Raw genomic sequence first — 17,186 nt, 5'->3', positions numbered from 1 at the left:
AGGCTCCCTCCCTCTAGAATATACATATCTCCTGTCTGTCTGTCTGTCTGTCTGTCTGTCTGTCTGTCTGTCTGTCTGTCTGTCTGTCTGTCCGACCATCCATCCATCCATCCATCCATCCATCCATCCATCCATCCATCCATCCATCCATCCATCCATTCCACCCATCTATCTACACACACACACCTATCATCTAATATATCTCATGTTAAGGACAGGGCCAGTCTTATATTGGAGCAGTGGTAGGTTCCTACCGATTCGGACCAGTTCGGCTGAACCATTAGTAGCTTGGCAGCCTGGGTCGCTGAAACCGGCATGACCCAGGCATGCCAAGCTCCAAAACCAGTTCTCCCGGCAGCACCATAGGCAGCGCTATCTTGTTTTTTTGCTGCTGCGCATGCACAGAGCATTTTTTATTGCTATGTCCATGTGTGCATGCGCCTGCAGCGTGCCCACAAGTGAATTGGCAGTAGTGACTACTGGACCCACCCCTTGCATTGGAGTTAACGATGGCCAACAAGGTGGGAGCCAAAGCAGAAAAGACCCAAAGAGAGCTTATTTGCCAAGAATGCCAGCCTTCTGAAAAGTAAAAAAAAAAACTTTGGAAATTGTGAAAAATTTGCCAATTTTGTTTTTAAGGTCACTATTCTTTAGATAATAAAATTCTTATGATTTTTATTGATAATTGTTACAATCTCCCCCTTAGATAGCTTGAAAAAATTATTACTTTCATATGCAACCGTGCAATCAACTTGGATTACAGTATGTATAATCTTTATTGTCATTGTACTTAAATATAACAAAATTGGTTACAGTAAACATAATTTACAATATTAGCCTGATAAATCATCCTATATCAATTTTTTAAAAATAAAGAATAAAGTTTTCTTTTGGAAGTGAGGAACATACTTTGCATGCTGATTACCTGGATTATTAATAGCAAATGTCAGATAAGCTGCATTATTTAAAGGAAAACTGGCATATGCTAAACAATCTGCCTTTATTATCTGTGAGATTTCTTAGCTTGTATTATATAAAAAGCAAATTACTTTCCTTTTTTCCCCTATGCTGATGCCGGGAAAAAATTACACAATGAAACTTACTTTTTTTTTTGCACATGCTTTTTGAGTGCAATTTTTCTGAATAAAATTGGCCAATAAAAATTCTTACTTACATGCAGGGCCGCTTTAAATCCATAAGACAGAATCCAAAGAGCTACTTTACATTCCTTGTGGACTTTACACATCCCCAGTGGGATTTGTTATTATTTTCTTTTCTACTTCTCTGAACCTCTGGCTTTTATGTCACAATACAATGCAGTCCACTTTCACAAATCCCTTTCATTTTGAATGCAGTTTGTCATCAGGTATGAAAATGCTCCTCAATATTCTGGATGTGGAATTAATTGTTTGTAGTTCTTTGGAACCTTGTTATGACATTAAGAATGAAATACGATTGACCTGTTTTTTATTTCCCTGACTCTCTTTAAGAGTTTTCAGGATTTGCATTTAACTGCATTAATCTCAGTGGTTTTCCTCCTCGTGTAACTGTCTTTCTGTTTCTTTAATGTATGCATATTCAGAATTTTGGACGTTGTGGGAAAAAGGTTTCACTGGCAACTATTCTTGCCATTAAAAGCACTTCCCATCTGAATATCGGCTGCCAAAGTATGTGGTATCCAACAGAGAAAGGGGATGAGGACATAGATTGCAATGAAGCCGAACAGTCTGCACTTCCTAGAAGTGACACCAAACATCAATCTTTAACAAGACAGCCCAGTACAGAGAAAAATAAGAACTCTTTAAAAAAAAAGAAAAGAACAAAAGGAGAATTATCTTATTTCATTCTCATTCCAGTGGTTTCCTCTTCAGATCCTTCCAAAGAAAATACATTCTCTTTGACATTTCAGGTTGTTGTTTTTTTTAAAAAACATTATTGCAACTTTAAATATAGTTTTAAAGTTTTTAATATTTGCACTTCAAAAGTATGAACCCTTTGATTCTTGAAAAGCAGCTTCACTGTACATACAAGTTCATACAAAATAGGCAAGTAAACCAAGCATAGTTGCACAAGTGTACTAGAAGATTTTTGTTTTATAATCTTAATTTTGAAAACTTTGAGGGTCACCAGATAGCAAAACTATATAAATGTTAAGTACCAAAATTTCAGGGGTTGTCTGAAAAGATTGCTAATAAGCTATGGTTTATGCCACAGCTTCTATATTTTGAATCTGCTTTCCTACAGGCAATTTTCCTGATGCCTACACTTGTTTTTTTTTTTTTTGTGGATAAATTTGATTTTACCTCAATGGTAAATTAGGAAGAGAAAACTTTGTAGTTTTGGATGTTTCACCACAGCAGAGAATTATACACTTCTCCACTTTAGTTGCCAGTTGATATTTATATCTTTCAGTATAACAAAATCAAATTAACAAAGTCAAAGGCTAGATGTTGTAGTACTGAAAAAAACCCCAATAATTTGCACAATTACTTAATGAACAGATGAGGCAATAAATGATTTACCATCTTCTCTCTATGAAGAAAAGCAAAACAAAACTAGTACTGGAAAATTTGGCTAATGAAGGACTTTTAGAATGGAAGGGGCCCACATTTAAGAAGTTTGGCAGATCAGTGCAGAATATATTTGAGTGATTTGATAAAATGCTGATTTTTCAAATTTTCAGAATGGCTTAGAACAGGGGTGTCAAACTTGCGGCCTGCAGACTGGATGCATCACATGCTGGCCACTCTCACCCACGTTTTAGTGAAGGAAAAAAAGGCACAATATGTCATGTGATGCCGCAACTTAGAAAGAAGGACTTAGTAAAGATTTGAAGGGTCAGAGCAGACAGACTTCCCATTTTATTACTTTACAATATCAATTAGCCAAGCTTGATTACTAATATATTTTCCCAATTAGAACATGAAGATAATTTTTATTTCATACTAGCCCTTTATAGTTGTATTATTCAGGTATTGTTGACTTCTGAATGAACACAACCATTTACAACTGTAACTCTAGGCTCAATTATGGTCATAAATCCAAGATTATTTGTGTATACAGAATTAAAGCTTTAATAATTAATAATGTTAGTACAGAGGAACTGCATAAGTACCATGTTTCCCCAAAAATACGACAGGGTCTTATTTTCTATTTACCTACAAAATATGACTTGGGCTTTATTATAGGGGGAGAGTTTATTGTTTTGGGGGTTGCCAGACAGCTGCTCACTTGCAAGCGGGCTCCCAAAGTTCCGTACACAGCCTCATGGGTGAATGGCTGTGTTACGCTGTTGCAGCAGTGCAAAACAACAGCTATGAAGCAACTACGCTCATGAGCAGCCACGCGGCAAACTCTCTTTGCAGCCAGGCAAAGCACCATTCACTGACCTAGGAGTATCGCCAAGCTGCGTGAGTGCTTTTTGCCGCCACCCGGCTCCCGTGGCTTGATGACTTCCAAATGCCAGTGAATGGCGCTCTGCACGGCTGGAGAGGGGGGTTGCGTGAGCGGCTGTTCCACTCTTGCTCACCTGCCTCCCACACTCAAGGTTCAAGGTTCAAGGTTCATTTTATTTATATGCCGCCCTATTCCCTGCGGGACTCAGGGCGGCGCACAAACCCAAGGGAGGGGAAGGGGAACACAAAGAACTACAACAAAAAAGTACAAGGGAATTTAAAACAACCAACAGCCACACGATTCAAGAGGGGAAGGGAACTCATTGACCCCAGGCCTGCTGACACAGCCAGGTTTTAACAGCTTTTCGGAAGGCCTGGAGAGAGGTGAGGGTTCTAATCTCTGCGGGGAGCTCGTTCCAGACTCATGATGCATGGCCCATCTCATTATGGAGCCAGGCTTCCAACATGAGTCTTTTGGCAGTGGCCACTCTGGGTGCACACCCTATGGTTGTGGGCCAGCTGCCTGCAGAGCGTACAACCATAGAGCATGCAGCCAGAGTGGCCACTGCTGAAAGACTTGAGTTGGAAGCCGCGGAAAAAGCCAGGCTGGGATGGTGGCAGCGGCAGCAGCAGAGGTATCCTGGTTCCTTAATGAGAGCTGGGCCATGCATCGTGAGGCTAGGAGGTGGGTAAGCAAGAGTGGAACAGCCACTTGCACAACCCCCCTCTCCAGCCATGCAGAGCACCATTCACTGGCATTTGGAAGGTGCCAAGTGGCAGGAGTTGGGCGGCGGCGAGAAGCTTGGCAATTTCTCTAGGTCAGTAAATGACGCTGTGCCCTGCTGCAAAGGAGGTTTGCTGGGTGGCTGCTCATGAGCGTGGTTGCTTCATGGCTGTTGTGTTGCGCTGCTGTGACAGTGCAACACAGCCATTCGCCCATGAGGCTGTGCCTGGCTCTTTGGGAGCCCACTCGCAAGGGAGCAGCCGCCCGGCAACCCCCCCACCTCTGGCCAGGCAGAGCGCTGCTCACCAAGCAACACGATCACCTTTGCCTCCCCCAGGTTCCCGTGGCTTGGCACCTTCGGGATATTGCTAGGTTGGTGAGCGGCGCTCTGCCTGGCTGGAGGTGGCGGGGTTGTCCAGGGGGCTTGCCCACCAGAAAAATGTTGCATGGCTGTATTATGAGGACATGTTGTATTTTCGGGAAAACTCATATAGATTACATACAGTGGTTTAAAACGTAATGTATTTAAAACTAGAAATTTTTCCTTAATTCTAGGTTGCATATTTCTTTTTATGTTTCCATCTGTTGCTTCCTTTTTCTAGCCTCAGATGTTTTGGAGAATAGGTTGACCCTTTCTTCTCAGTGACAGAAATATATTGTAAATATTGGGATATTGTTCATCATATGGTTTGGTCTCTGGTCCCCTAAACATCTTTTTTTTTAACACTTGTCTGCATTCTTTCTCAATTTGTTTTTTGTATCTTGATAATCAAAACTACAGTATTTCAAGTGTGGCTTTACCAATGTTCAAAGTGTTATACTAAGAAAGTTTTACCTGTGTACTGACCACTTTCACTTCACTTTTTCATTGCATTTTGTTTTATTAAAATTATTTCTGTGTCTTAAGATTGTGAAGCTGATAAATGACCAAAATAAAGAATTGGTTTTTTTCTCTTTAGATAATAACACAAGATATACTCTTTAAGATATAGTGGTATATAGCTACTTTGGGATTTTTCTGTGGGTGTGATTGCCTCTATTGGGTGTGGAACTTTATATCTAAATTGCATTAGATTGGTGGTTTGTTTGGATTATTATAACTTTTGTGGATCTTATCTGTGGGAGGGATTGCTGTCGTTCTCAAATGATATGGCAGGAGATTTCAGTTTGGCATTTATACATATATTTCTAAGGCAGGTTTAGGACTCATTCTTGGCATGTATATCCTGGGAACATTTCCCCTAATTTTCTATTTGATACTAACTGGCCCATTCCTTGAATCCTTAAAAAGACCACACAAAGATTTTAATTTTTGAATGATATAAATAAGATTGAATGAAAAAAAGAAGTTATATCGAAGGAGCAAATTTCCCAGTTTTGTTTTCCCAAAAAGCATTTTACATCTATCTCACTGTTTTCCCCCACCCCCTGCCTTTTAATATTAAACAAGTTTGTATAAAACAATTTAAGGTCAATTATGTAAATACCAGTATTTTTGTATCCAAACCTTAGGATGAATATGGGAGAAAGTCCAACAATTGATGTGAAACAAAAGAGAGGGAGAGAGGGAGAGAATATGATTATAAGCAATATAATTTTTTCACACATATGAATTACTTCTTGATCTAACATTTCCAAAGTAATTTATAGTAATAAAAATGTAAAAATAAGCAATAAAAACAGTAATGTAAACAGCAAATAAAATGAGCAAAGCAGCAAGTAGCAGTTAAATTTGACTCAATCGTCTAATCACTTGGTAGAAATGAAAGTCAAAACCTGGCAGCAACATGATGTATCTGTCTAGACTTTTCTAATAACATAGGACCCATGAAAAGAGTTTCCTTCTTGTTGCAACCAGCTAAGTGTTGGACAGATTCAGCATCATCATACAGCTTTCAAAACTCCAACATCATGTTAAGTCTCAACACTGACAGCTAACTTAAATATCTAACTTTTCAGTTTTCATCTGGCCAATATTAATGGCTGAATTAAGTTCTATCACTTATGTTCTTCACAATAATCTATAGGGAAGGTGCTGTATATTAGTGATATTTAATAATTATATCTTGCAATATGTCCAATAATTTATGACCTCAGATATATTTTGATGTTTAAATGATTAAAAACAAAATGCTGAGGATAATGTAGTAATAATGAATTAAGAACAAACTTGAATAAACAAAGTTGTCAGTCACTCTATTAAAGGCATTATCCTAGTGTTATACAGGAGTGTAACAATAACATTAAATAATAACACTTATTGTTCTGGGAAAAATGAGTTTCTTACCATTCTGACAAAAAGGCATCCATTGGTTTGTTTCCTAGAGAGCCACTGGAACTGACAAAAGCACAACTGATAAATATTGTTTTACAATCCCAGTCATTGTATATTAGTATATTTATTTGACTCTAATTTAACTTTATAAACTTTTTAAAGAGATTGCCTTGTCTAATAATAATGGCTATTAGAATAATTATTTTGTTTTATAGAGGATGTATAGAATCTTGAGAGCAATATCCTGAGTGCAAACATAATGGCTTGACTATTCTCCAGTAAGGTCCAATTTTTTTCTTATGTGCACAATATTTACCAGAAAGCTTCCTTGTGAAACTATTCCATGCCACACCTTGAGTCCTGCACTCATTGCTCAATTTATTTTGATTATGTGCAACAAATCAGTATCAACCATCTAATGTAGAACTAATCTTGCAGTTCTAACCATTCATCTAATGACTGTTCAAAGTTGCCACTGAAAAAAGTGACTTAGGACAATTTTTCACATTTAGTGGGCATTTCAGCATCCCTGTGGTCATATGTTCAAAATTTAGATGTTTGACAATTGACTCATATTTGTGACAGTTACAATGTCATGAGATTATGTAATCACCTTTTGCAACCTGACAAGCAAAGTCAATGAGGAAACCAAATTCACTAAACAATCATGTGATTAGCTGCACTGCAATACAGTGCCTTACAACTGCACTGATTCACTTAACGTCTATGGCAAGAAAGATTGTAAAATAGGATAAAACTTACAGAACAACTGTCTTGCTTAGCAATTGAAATTTTGGGTTCATTTGTGGTGGCAAATCAAGGTCTACCTTTATAACAGTGTTTTCCAAGAAGAGTTTACGGAAAATAATACCAAATCATATGATTGAGGGTTGAAAGAAAGGTAACTATTCTCATTGTTCCTTTCCACAAACATGCCTCTTAAAATTAAAAAAAAGTTTCAATCTGGTATTCAATTTAGTTCTTGAATTTTTAATGTAAATAAGACTGAGGATAGATTGATATCATGGTTGTAACATGAATACTACATTTCGTCTGCAAATTTTTTGCTTCAAAAGTAGTGAAAGTATTTCACATTTGACAGATTGGATTTAATAAAGATTCTGAAATAAAACCATGCTGTATTTTATTCAACTCATTTGAAAATTATATTCTTCTAATTTTTATACTAAGGTTGGAGTAGAAAGCAAAGCCATGAGGTATATTGTAATTAATTCAGCAAACAATATTTTGAGATGAAAAATTCCCAACCAATAAATGTGCAGAATGTGAAAATTAATTTCTCGTAAGAGATTGCCATTTGTACAATAAAATTAAAATTAAAATTTTAACTTTGATTATAAAGATTTCTTAGTCCAAGTTAAGTCTGCAATGCTATATATTATTATTTATGAATGAGTCAAATGAAACTCAGTGGACACTTTGGAATGGCATTGTATGAAATAACTGATGTGTTGTTTCATTGAAAGATATATTAGAGGATCTTTTTCTTTCTATTTGAACTAATCATTTATTTCCTAATAAATAATGGGAAACACTACAGCAGTTGGAACTCCTATATGCCTCAGACCCACCTGTACATAGATTTTCTTGCTGGTTTTTTAAATGCACTAATTTCCCCGTTGACTGTTTAATGAATTTAAAATGAAGAACATAATTTGTTGGTTTTGCTAGCTTAATTGAATACTGTTTAGCAATAAAAAGGACTTGTAGTAATTGTTTCTGAATATCATTTGACCTTCACATGAATAATAGCAGAATGTAAAATCATCATATATTCTTTTCCTTGAACTTTTCACAATGTAAAAAAAATGAAGGGGCTGCAAAAAGCAAGATTCAGTTACAGTATTGTATTTGTACAGCTGTATCTCATTGAATTGAGGCTTGTGTTACACACAGTTTGTGATAGGAAGTATATGCTTTTAAAACAACTAAAGAGACAGATCTTTAACCTCCACACTTTTTAGATTTTTTTTTTTTAGTTTTCTCATTTAGCTTCTGTCATTCTTCTAGGAAGTATTTCAAATGTAAATTATTTTGCACTTATTGTAGTTTGAATGATTTCTAATGAACTCATTAGGAAGGGTGGTTTAAGTTATTTTGTTTTCCTTAAAAATTGAAGTTTAAGAATATTGTATACTTGAACAGAATATGATTTTTTTTAAAATCGCTTTAGAATGGATATTAGGAATTCTTTTCCAGGTTTAAATCATAAGAGGGGGGGGTCTAGCTGTACATATTGTGGGAGCTTCGTGCAGTTATGGATGATTGTTTCCTATAACAGGTTATAATTTTCTGGTTATCAATGTTGATATCTAGCTTAACACATAGTTTGAAATTTGTCCAGTACTTGGTCTTAAAATCTCTTAATGCATTTCCTTTAAGAGATTTACATTTTGGTGTTAAGCACCCAATGTGGTTTTTGGCATAGAAGATACTGTTGTATTAATTTTTAGAATGTCAGATAGCAGATGTATCCCAATTTAACGGCATGTTTACATTATTACAAAGAGGCGTTATCCTGAGTGTTGTAGCCTCGTAAGTCCTCGGACTTACGAATGACAGCTCGGCAGCAGCCAGGCGCGTCTTAGCCAATCAGACGCGCCTGCCGGTTGCCGGCTGTCATACGCGAGGCTATTGGTCGAACTATTTGACAGCCGAGTATAAAAGGCTGTCAGACGAAGGAGAGGTGCCGGTCTACTCACTGTTGATGTTCTATTCGTTCTTGTTTGAATAAACGGTTCAAGGTTACCTCAGACGCCTCCTCGTAATTTCTACCGCCGATCTAACACTGGCAACGAGCGGTGGGGAACTCCGGCTCTGAGCACAACCTGAAACCTGAAGAACAAGCAACGCTTATATTAGGCGTGTAGACCGGACAAACCAACCGCGCCTCATTCGCCTCAGCCGCCTCACAGAATTGCCTCAGCCGATTACTGATGGCCGGCATGCCAGCCTTCGCTCCTTTCGGAGCTGGCGGAGAGTCCTGGGAAGCATTCTTAGAAAGGTTCAAGTGCTTCCTCATCGCCAACAACCGGCAGGGATATTCTCAAGCGAGAAAATGCGGCTTCTTCTTAACCGCCTGCGGTTTGGAGATGTTCGCAACGGCCAGATCTTTTGCTGCCCCTAGGGCCGTTTATGACTTTACCCTCTACACTGACCACAAGCCGCTCCTTGGGCTTCTGGCCGGCGATAGGCCGACCCCACCCATTCTATCCCCTAGGATGACCCATTGGACGGAGTTCTTGGCGGCGTACTCCTACGCCCTATGCTACCGTCCGGGCAAGCACCTAGGGCATGCAGATGCCCTTAGTCGCTGCCCCCTTCCTTGCAAGGATACTCAGTCGGTTCCTTGCCTTTCTGTCCTCTCCATTGCCGAGCTGGACTTGCCCCTAACATCCACGGATGTGGCCTCCCACTCTCGAGCTGACCCTGTCCTGTCTCACATAATGACATGGGTCCTGAGAGGTTGGCCTACAGCTACCACACTGCCAGACTGCAGGGCCTTCAAGTCCCGTCAGCTGGAACTTTCCCTCCACTCAGGCTGCCTCCTCTGGGGCGACCGTGTGGTCATCCCAGCAGCCAGGCGCGTCTTAGCCAATCAGACGCGCCTGCCGGTTGCCGGCTGTCATACGCGAAGCTATTGGTCGAACTATTTGACAGCCGAGTATAAAAGGCTGTCAGACGAAGGAGAGGTGCCGGTCTACTCACTGTTGATGTTCTATTCGTTCTTGTTTGAATAAACAGTTCAAGGTTACCTCAGATGCCTCCTTGTAATTTCTACCGCCGATCTAACAATCCTGGTCCTGTCCAGTCAATTTTCATATTATTATCATATGCTTTATTTAAATTTTACCTATCAAAACTTATAAATACTACAAGGCAGCATCTGGAGTCCACCAATCACCTTCACTCAGTGATGTACTTAAGGCTTTCTCACACCTCTTAGGCTTTAATCTGTCAAATCCAAAAGAGTTAGTCTTTTTAGCGGTGTTTGCCAAAGACATATTCACATATCCAAGATTTATAAAATAATGATCTTAGATCTACTTTAAGTAAATGGCAATACTAAGTGGCTATTGACACTGAGTATTGAAGAGATAATTTGTTGGGCTAAAGAAGGAGTTTCCAAACCTGGCAACTTTAGCTTGTAGACTTCAACTTCTAGGATTTCTCATCCAGTTATGTTTGGAAACCCCTTGGCTAGAGATTAGCTTGTATCTACTTTCCTTTGTTCTGAATGAAAATATATGAATAGTGGCATAAAGTGTTAAATAGAATTTCATCAGTACCTCTAGACTTTGAGTTGTGTAAAGTGCAAAGTTGCTACCCCTAATGGACAAAACTAGGAGGCAAGTTCAAGTGGATCTTAAGAGGACTTTTCAGGCTTGAAGTTCGTCTGGTATAACAGTAAAATGCAAAAAGAGGGAGAGAGATTGCCAGCCTTGTATAAAATATTTATCTGTCAATGTTGTTTTTATTCCCCAGTATGAAATTTATTTATACCTACCGTATTTTTTGAGTATAAGACCCGCCTTTCCTCCCAAAAAAGGGTGAAAATTTGGGTGCATCTTATACACTGAATACAGCACTTTTGACCTCCTGAAACCTGTTTCACAAAAATGGACATGAATAGCCTTTAGGAGGCCCGCTAAGTGCTCCTGGGGGGTGGGGAGGGCAAAAATGAGTGGGCCGCTTTTTGCTTGTTTTTGCCTCCACCCCTTAAGAGCACTCTACAAGCCTCTTAAAGGCTATGCATGTCCTCTTTTTTTGGCAAAAAACAGGCCAGTTTTTGTGAAAAACAGGTCATTTTTAGCTTGTTTGTTCCACTCCCCCCAGTCCCCATGAGAACTCTACAAGCCTTCTAAAGGCTATGCATGCTCCTTTTTTGGCAAAAATGGTTCCGTTTTTGTGAAAAACAGGCCATTTTTTGCTCATTCCCCTCCCCCCCAGCACCCAGGAGAATTTTGCAGGCTTCTCAAATTCTCTGCATAACCAAAAATATGAGGTGAGCAGAGAGTTTGGAAGGTCTGCAGAGTGCAAAAACTTTTTTAAAAAATTACCTCTTCAAAATCTTGGTTGTCTTATACTTCGGTATGTCTTATACTCAAAAAATACAGTATCTGTTTATTTACATATTTTACTTACTGAATTATGAAAAACCAAAAATATATATAACTACAATATGAAACAATAAATAAATGAGGAATTAATACATTACACAGAGATGGAGGTAGAAATGAGCCTAGGCTAACATAGGTAATCAAGATGTAATGGAAGTACTCACATTTGAGCAGATATTCACTGAAATATCTATGGTCAATTTGTTTGTAAAAATCTCACTATTTCTAAGGCAAACCATGTTTCATTACAGAAGGAATACTAACATGGAACATTCTTTGTTATGGAGAACACATCTAGATATACAAGATTGTCTTTTGAGGATTATGTATGTATGTATGTATGTATGTATGTATGTATGTATGTATTCAAATATCAAGTGTTTTTTTACTAACTACCTATACTAATATCTTCAAACATTATGCAAATATTTTATGCATGAAAGCTACTTTACTAGAAAAATTATTTGGAATAAGAAAAAATATGCTACAGAAGCTCCTCATAACTTGAGGCTTTAGATATGGTCCAAGTCAAGAAGTTTGGATTGGTCCCCTAACAAATACTTTTCTGTACTAAAGGGATGTACTAGATCACATGAAAGATTATTTCCTCCCTCCCGCTCCCCAAAGAAAATAAAAGTCAGTTATAATAGACTGGGCCAGGGTCTTATCACATAGAATATGCTTAATATAGTCTTTCTTACCCTGGAAGAACCAATGAAGTAATTTTACCCTAGAACCGTGATAGCAAGCATAAGGCACATGTGCCAGTTGCCACTGCAGAGCCCTATCTGTGGGCACATGCGCTGTCACCAGCTGTTCTTCTAGTTTCTGGCACAAAGACCAACTGGATGGTACACATGCACAGGCCGGAAACCTGAAAATTAGGTGGCTGGCGCATGTATGCACACCGGCCAGCTGATCTTTGCGTTTCCGGGGCTGCAGTTCCACACTTGCATTCTGATTTGGGCACTTGGGGCCAAAAAGGTTAATCATCACTGCCATAGAAGAATCCAAAGAGTATTTTTAAGGTATTTGGATATCATGTCCACAAATTATGATTTTCTACATATGAAGTTTTTAAAAAGCCAAATTTTTTATTTGATCTTTCATGGAACCCCAAGCCTCCTTGACTCCAAGTTGAGAAAAGCTGGTTTATCCCAATATTTTAAGCAACTCATTCTTTTGTGGGCCTCTTATCTTTCCTGTTATTGAACAAGATACTTTAAAATTGCTGAGGAATATGTTCTATTATCTTAAGAAAAGATTAAATAGGTTAGTTACCTGGACAAGTGGATGTTGTTGTTGTATATACTTAACCCAACCTTGTCTTGACATCTTGTCTGAAATCTTTCTGTAGTTCTGTTTTGTTCTGAAAAGAAAGGCACCACCTGGGACAAATGGCAAAAAACTCTGTGAAAACATCTGTGAGATGTTGCAAAACAAACAAACAAACAAAAACTGACAGGACCAAATTAATTGCTTGCCTTCAATAATACAGGATCACCTTTCTGTGACTTGAATCTGTTGTAAAACCCTTTTTTAAATTAAATTTAAAATTTCAATTTGATGATCAATTTGTGAACAGATCCTATTTACTTACCATTAAAAAAATTAAATTAAAGATTCTTGTATTCTATGCCAAATTGAAGAATTCAGTATTTTTTTTGGGGGGGGGGACTTCATGTTTAGGAAAAAGCAACATCTGATTTTTCTTCAGTAAAGCATAAAACATAAAACATTTAACTTCAAAGGAATGTATGAACTGAGCTCTATCTAGAGTATGCAAAGGAATTGCTGTAAAATAAGCAACATACTTTTCTTTATTTCACATTTCCTTTTAAATTCAAATAGCAATAGCACTTAGATGTATATATCTCTTCATAGTGCTTTACAGTTATCTCTAAGTGTTTTACAGAGTCAGCATATTGCCCCCAACAATCTGGGTTCTCATTTATACATAAATCATACTTGTCTGTTCAAATGCTTGTTTCTTTACTTCACAGTTTTATTTTTTAGATACTCTTTTCCAGATTAAAAAGAAACATTTTTTAACAATTTATATATTGTTATTCTTTCCCCCCAAAAAATAGAATATTGGAAATAAATTATATACAGAGGATTTGGGTATCTGTTGTATTCATCTGTCTTTCCATCAGCAGAGTAACTGAAAACTAAATAGTACAAAGCGAAAGTTGCATATGGCAGGAGATGCTGGCAAAAGAAAGACTGAGTAAGAAAAAGGATTACTTCAAGCAAGGGCTGCTATAGAGAAATATAATTTGTTTCCTCTTGACTACATGTGGTTGTGGGTTCTGGATCCCGTTGCAATCGGTACGCTTCAATGGGGCCAGGCATCCACCATATGCATGTGGGCAGTGCGTGTGTGCGTACCCACTGCCTGCGACATTCCAGCTGCTTGGCGGAGCATCGCACTGGCACCGTATGCTCCATGCGCATGGGCAAATGCCTCAGTTGGCATAAATAGAGGTAAGGAGAGCCCTCTTGAGCACCGTACCAGAATGGTACCTGGTGCTCCCAGCAGACACCGGTATGCCAGTACCGGGGCATACTGGTCATAACCCACCACTGATGTACATCCATGCATTCTGATGAATATGCTATGTTATTACACAGAAGAAAATAAAATGCCTTCTACTACTATGAAAAGAGTTCGGGGGAAAATTCCAGAAGTCATTCTCTGCATTCTGTCAGTCTTTTTTTTTTCAAAAGTAACTGCTACGATATTGATTGGATTGACACTTTACATATGTTGGGTATCATGCATATTTCTAAATGCAGAATTTCTGTGCACATAAAAGGATTTATTTGCTTATTGCTAAATTTTGTTTTAAAATATAAATTTCATCATATTGTGCATGGCTCACAAAATAATTTTCTTTTATTGCAGAAATTAATTTTTTATGGGCTGGTCATCAAGCACATCATAGTTCCGAACATTATAACTTACTCACAGCATTAAGGCAATCTATTGTGCAAAAATTTGCATCATGGGTGAGTATGTCAGTGTATAGTGCATGTCAAAGACAAAAAAAGAGTAAAACAATTAAAGATCTTATAGTGTTTTATAAACTATAAAAAGGAGTAAATTGAACTAGAAAAAAATGCTTTTAGATACTTTTTAGATAGAGAACTAAATGTACAGTTCCCTTACATATGAAGATCTAGTCTACATGTCAAACAAGGGTGCTTCGTCTGTCACCAATTCACTCTGTGTCATTGTGTGTGTACTCAAGAAATGATATTCTGAGTAGAAGTACCATTGAAATGGAACTCTTTTCAGTTGAGATATGTTTAGCATCAAATTAGGATGCATCTGTTCACTTGGGCATTGAGTTAAAATGGTACAATTATGGCTCCTGATCTGATTTTTAAGTTGCTTCCCATTTTCAAACTCATTTTAATAATGAGACATGGTTTTAAAATAAATTTCAAAAATCTAACTCTAATCTATAATCTAAGGCAGCGATAGCAAACCTTTTTTGGCTCGCATGCCATAAGTTGGAGCATAGGGGGGTCGTGTGCGGGCATGCCACACCCATAATGTAATGTGTGACCCCCCCAGTGCGCATACCCCCTCATTTTTTGCATGCTTTTTTCATCATCTCCAAGCTCCAGAGGCTTTATAGGAGCCTGGGGAGGGCGAAAACAGCATCTCACCCCCCCCCCCCCCCGGATGCCCTCTGGAGACTTCAGGGACCTTCAGGAGGCTTCCCTGAAGCCTCCGGAGCAGTCAAAATGACGTTCCGAGCAAACCGGAAGTCTGTTCCCAAACTTCCAGTTTGCCCCTAGGGCCTTTTTTGCACTTCGGAGGCTTCACGGAAGCTCATGAAGCCTCCGGGGGGCCGGGGGGAAGCTCTTTTCACCCTCCACAGGCTCCTCTAAAGCCTCTGGAGCCTGGGGAGGGCAGAAAATGGTTTTAAAAAGGGTGAACTCAGTTGGCCATTGCGCCGCGCATGCCCTGACAAATGGCTCCGTGTGCTACAGGTTCGCCATCACTGATTTAAGGTATATTCTCTGATTGTAAGACATTCTAATATATTGTTGGTCTATTTCTATGGTATGTATTACACTAAAAATTTAAAAACAAAACAAAAACCAACCCTTGATTACCATGAAATAGCATTTACCCAATATATCCAATAAAAAGATAATAATTTGATAAATTATTAATTAATTTGATAATTCTCAACTAATGCAATAAGTGTGATCAGAGGTAATTGAAACAGTAAATATAATTTATTTTGAAATGTTAGAATTTCTACTATATGTTAAAAAATAATGTGAGTATTAAGATATTTATTTGTAGCTGATGAGAATTGTATCATGATAAAATGATTGTAATATAATCCCTCTGAATGATGAAAACAGAAAATGGGCTTGTTGCAAGGCACTCAGAGTGCCTTGCTTAGTGTGGCTTACAGTGACTTTTCCTTAGTGACTCTGTTTATTACTTAGTTTAGCCTCTTCTTAAGACAGTTAATTTGTCAAATGATCAAATACACCTTGACCTCCATGGTGGATATGAGGGCAATCTTACTGTGACAGCCATTGATCACCATTCCTTCTCACACTATTGCTGTAATTTGAACCAGAGCTACAAGAGGGTGAAGAAGTTTATTCTTTCACATAAGTACTAGTCAACTTTGCTGACCCATGATCACAAAGCCTTTGGAATGGAATAGTTACAATGTAAGAAGTATATATGTAGTTTATTAATAAACAACAGAAAATATGAAAATAGATACATTGAAAATAAGTTTAAAATGGAGTTGAAAACTATCTCACTTTATATTATGCCTACTTCTTTGAAAGTAATTCTCTACTGTTTTTATTGTGAGTTATTTCCACATAATGCACTAAAGTTTTTTCAGACTATGCATTTAAATTAAAATTATAATTTGTCTTTGCTTTTTGATATATTTCACTAACATTCACCCTAAAAGCTCTGTAACGTAGATGTATAACAATTTAAATAAGTATCACAATAATGTGCTAATTAATAAAATCACTAATCTAATAAACAAACTACACTGTTTAACATCATTGATGATTGGAATAAACTCATAAATGAATTAAGAAGCAAGCAGATTAATTTATATGAGTGAAGTTTTTCTCTTAATTAAAATGAGATGTCCTTGAAGATATGGGAGCTTATTAACTATAGAATCAGGACATATTTAAATAAGCACTTGTTGCAGAAGGAGACCAAATATTCTAATTCGTGTGGCATAATGAAAATCTCTGGCCTCCAGTGAAGCAATCGGTTTCTATTTAGATGGATTCAACAAAAAAGCAAAAATATTTTATGCTGCTTGTTTTGTTTCACTGTGCTAAAAATGAATTTTTTTGTCATACCAAAATGGAAAATAATCAGACTTCTCATAATCTTTCTTTGTTGCTTTGGAAAAGGCTATATGCTGTCAGTTCAAAATTTTCTATTTCTCGGATAATAACTGTTCCAAATCCTTCTCTTAAAATGCTTTATATAAATATACACTAGTTATACAAGTCTTTGTTGGATAAAAGTGCTAATGTTTTTGGCCTGGAGGTTTTAAGATTCTTTCTTAATGATAATTAAACGGAGGCACATGAGTTGTATGGAAAGTATTGCTCCTTTAGGAATTCATCAT

The 17,186-nt window shown here is 37.7% G+C and overlaps 1 protein-coding gene across 3 annotated transcripts in view; it reads left to right on the top strand.

The window, feature by feature from the left end:
- AGMO (alkylglycerol monooxygenase) overlaps positions 1–17,186 on the top strand; it is a 154,574-nt gene that overhangs the window by 39,581 nt on the left and 97,807 nt on the right. For all 3 annotated transcript variants that reach the window (XR_015696340.1, XM_087712754.1, XM_014076208.2), the window contains exon 4: positions 14,444–14,547. Coding sequence is in view for 2 of the 3 variants with exons in the window: in XM_087712754.1 (XP_087568880.1) it covers positions 14,444–14,547 (104 nt within the window). In the remaining variant the exon portion in view is untranslated. The remainder of the gene's footprint in view (positions 1–14,443; positions 14,548–17,186) is intronic.

This window comes from Thamnophis sirtalis, unplaced genomic scaffold, assembly GCF_051295495.1.
Source record: "Thamnophis sirtalis isolate CommonGarterSnake01/CBP01778 unplaced genomic scaffold, rThaSir2_p1.2 scaffold_4, whole genome shotgun sequence".
NCBI classification, from domain to species: domain Eukaryota; kingdom Metazoa; phylum Chordata; class Lepidosauria; order Squamata; family Natricidae; genus Thamnophis; species Thamnophis sirtalis.
The sequence above is the reverse complement of the archived record's forward strand: the minus strand, read 5'-3'. Positions and strand labels throughout refer to the sequence as shown.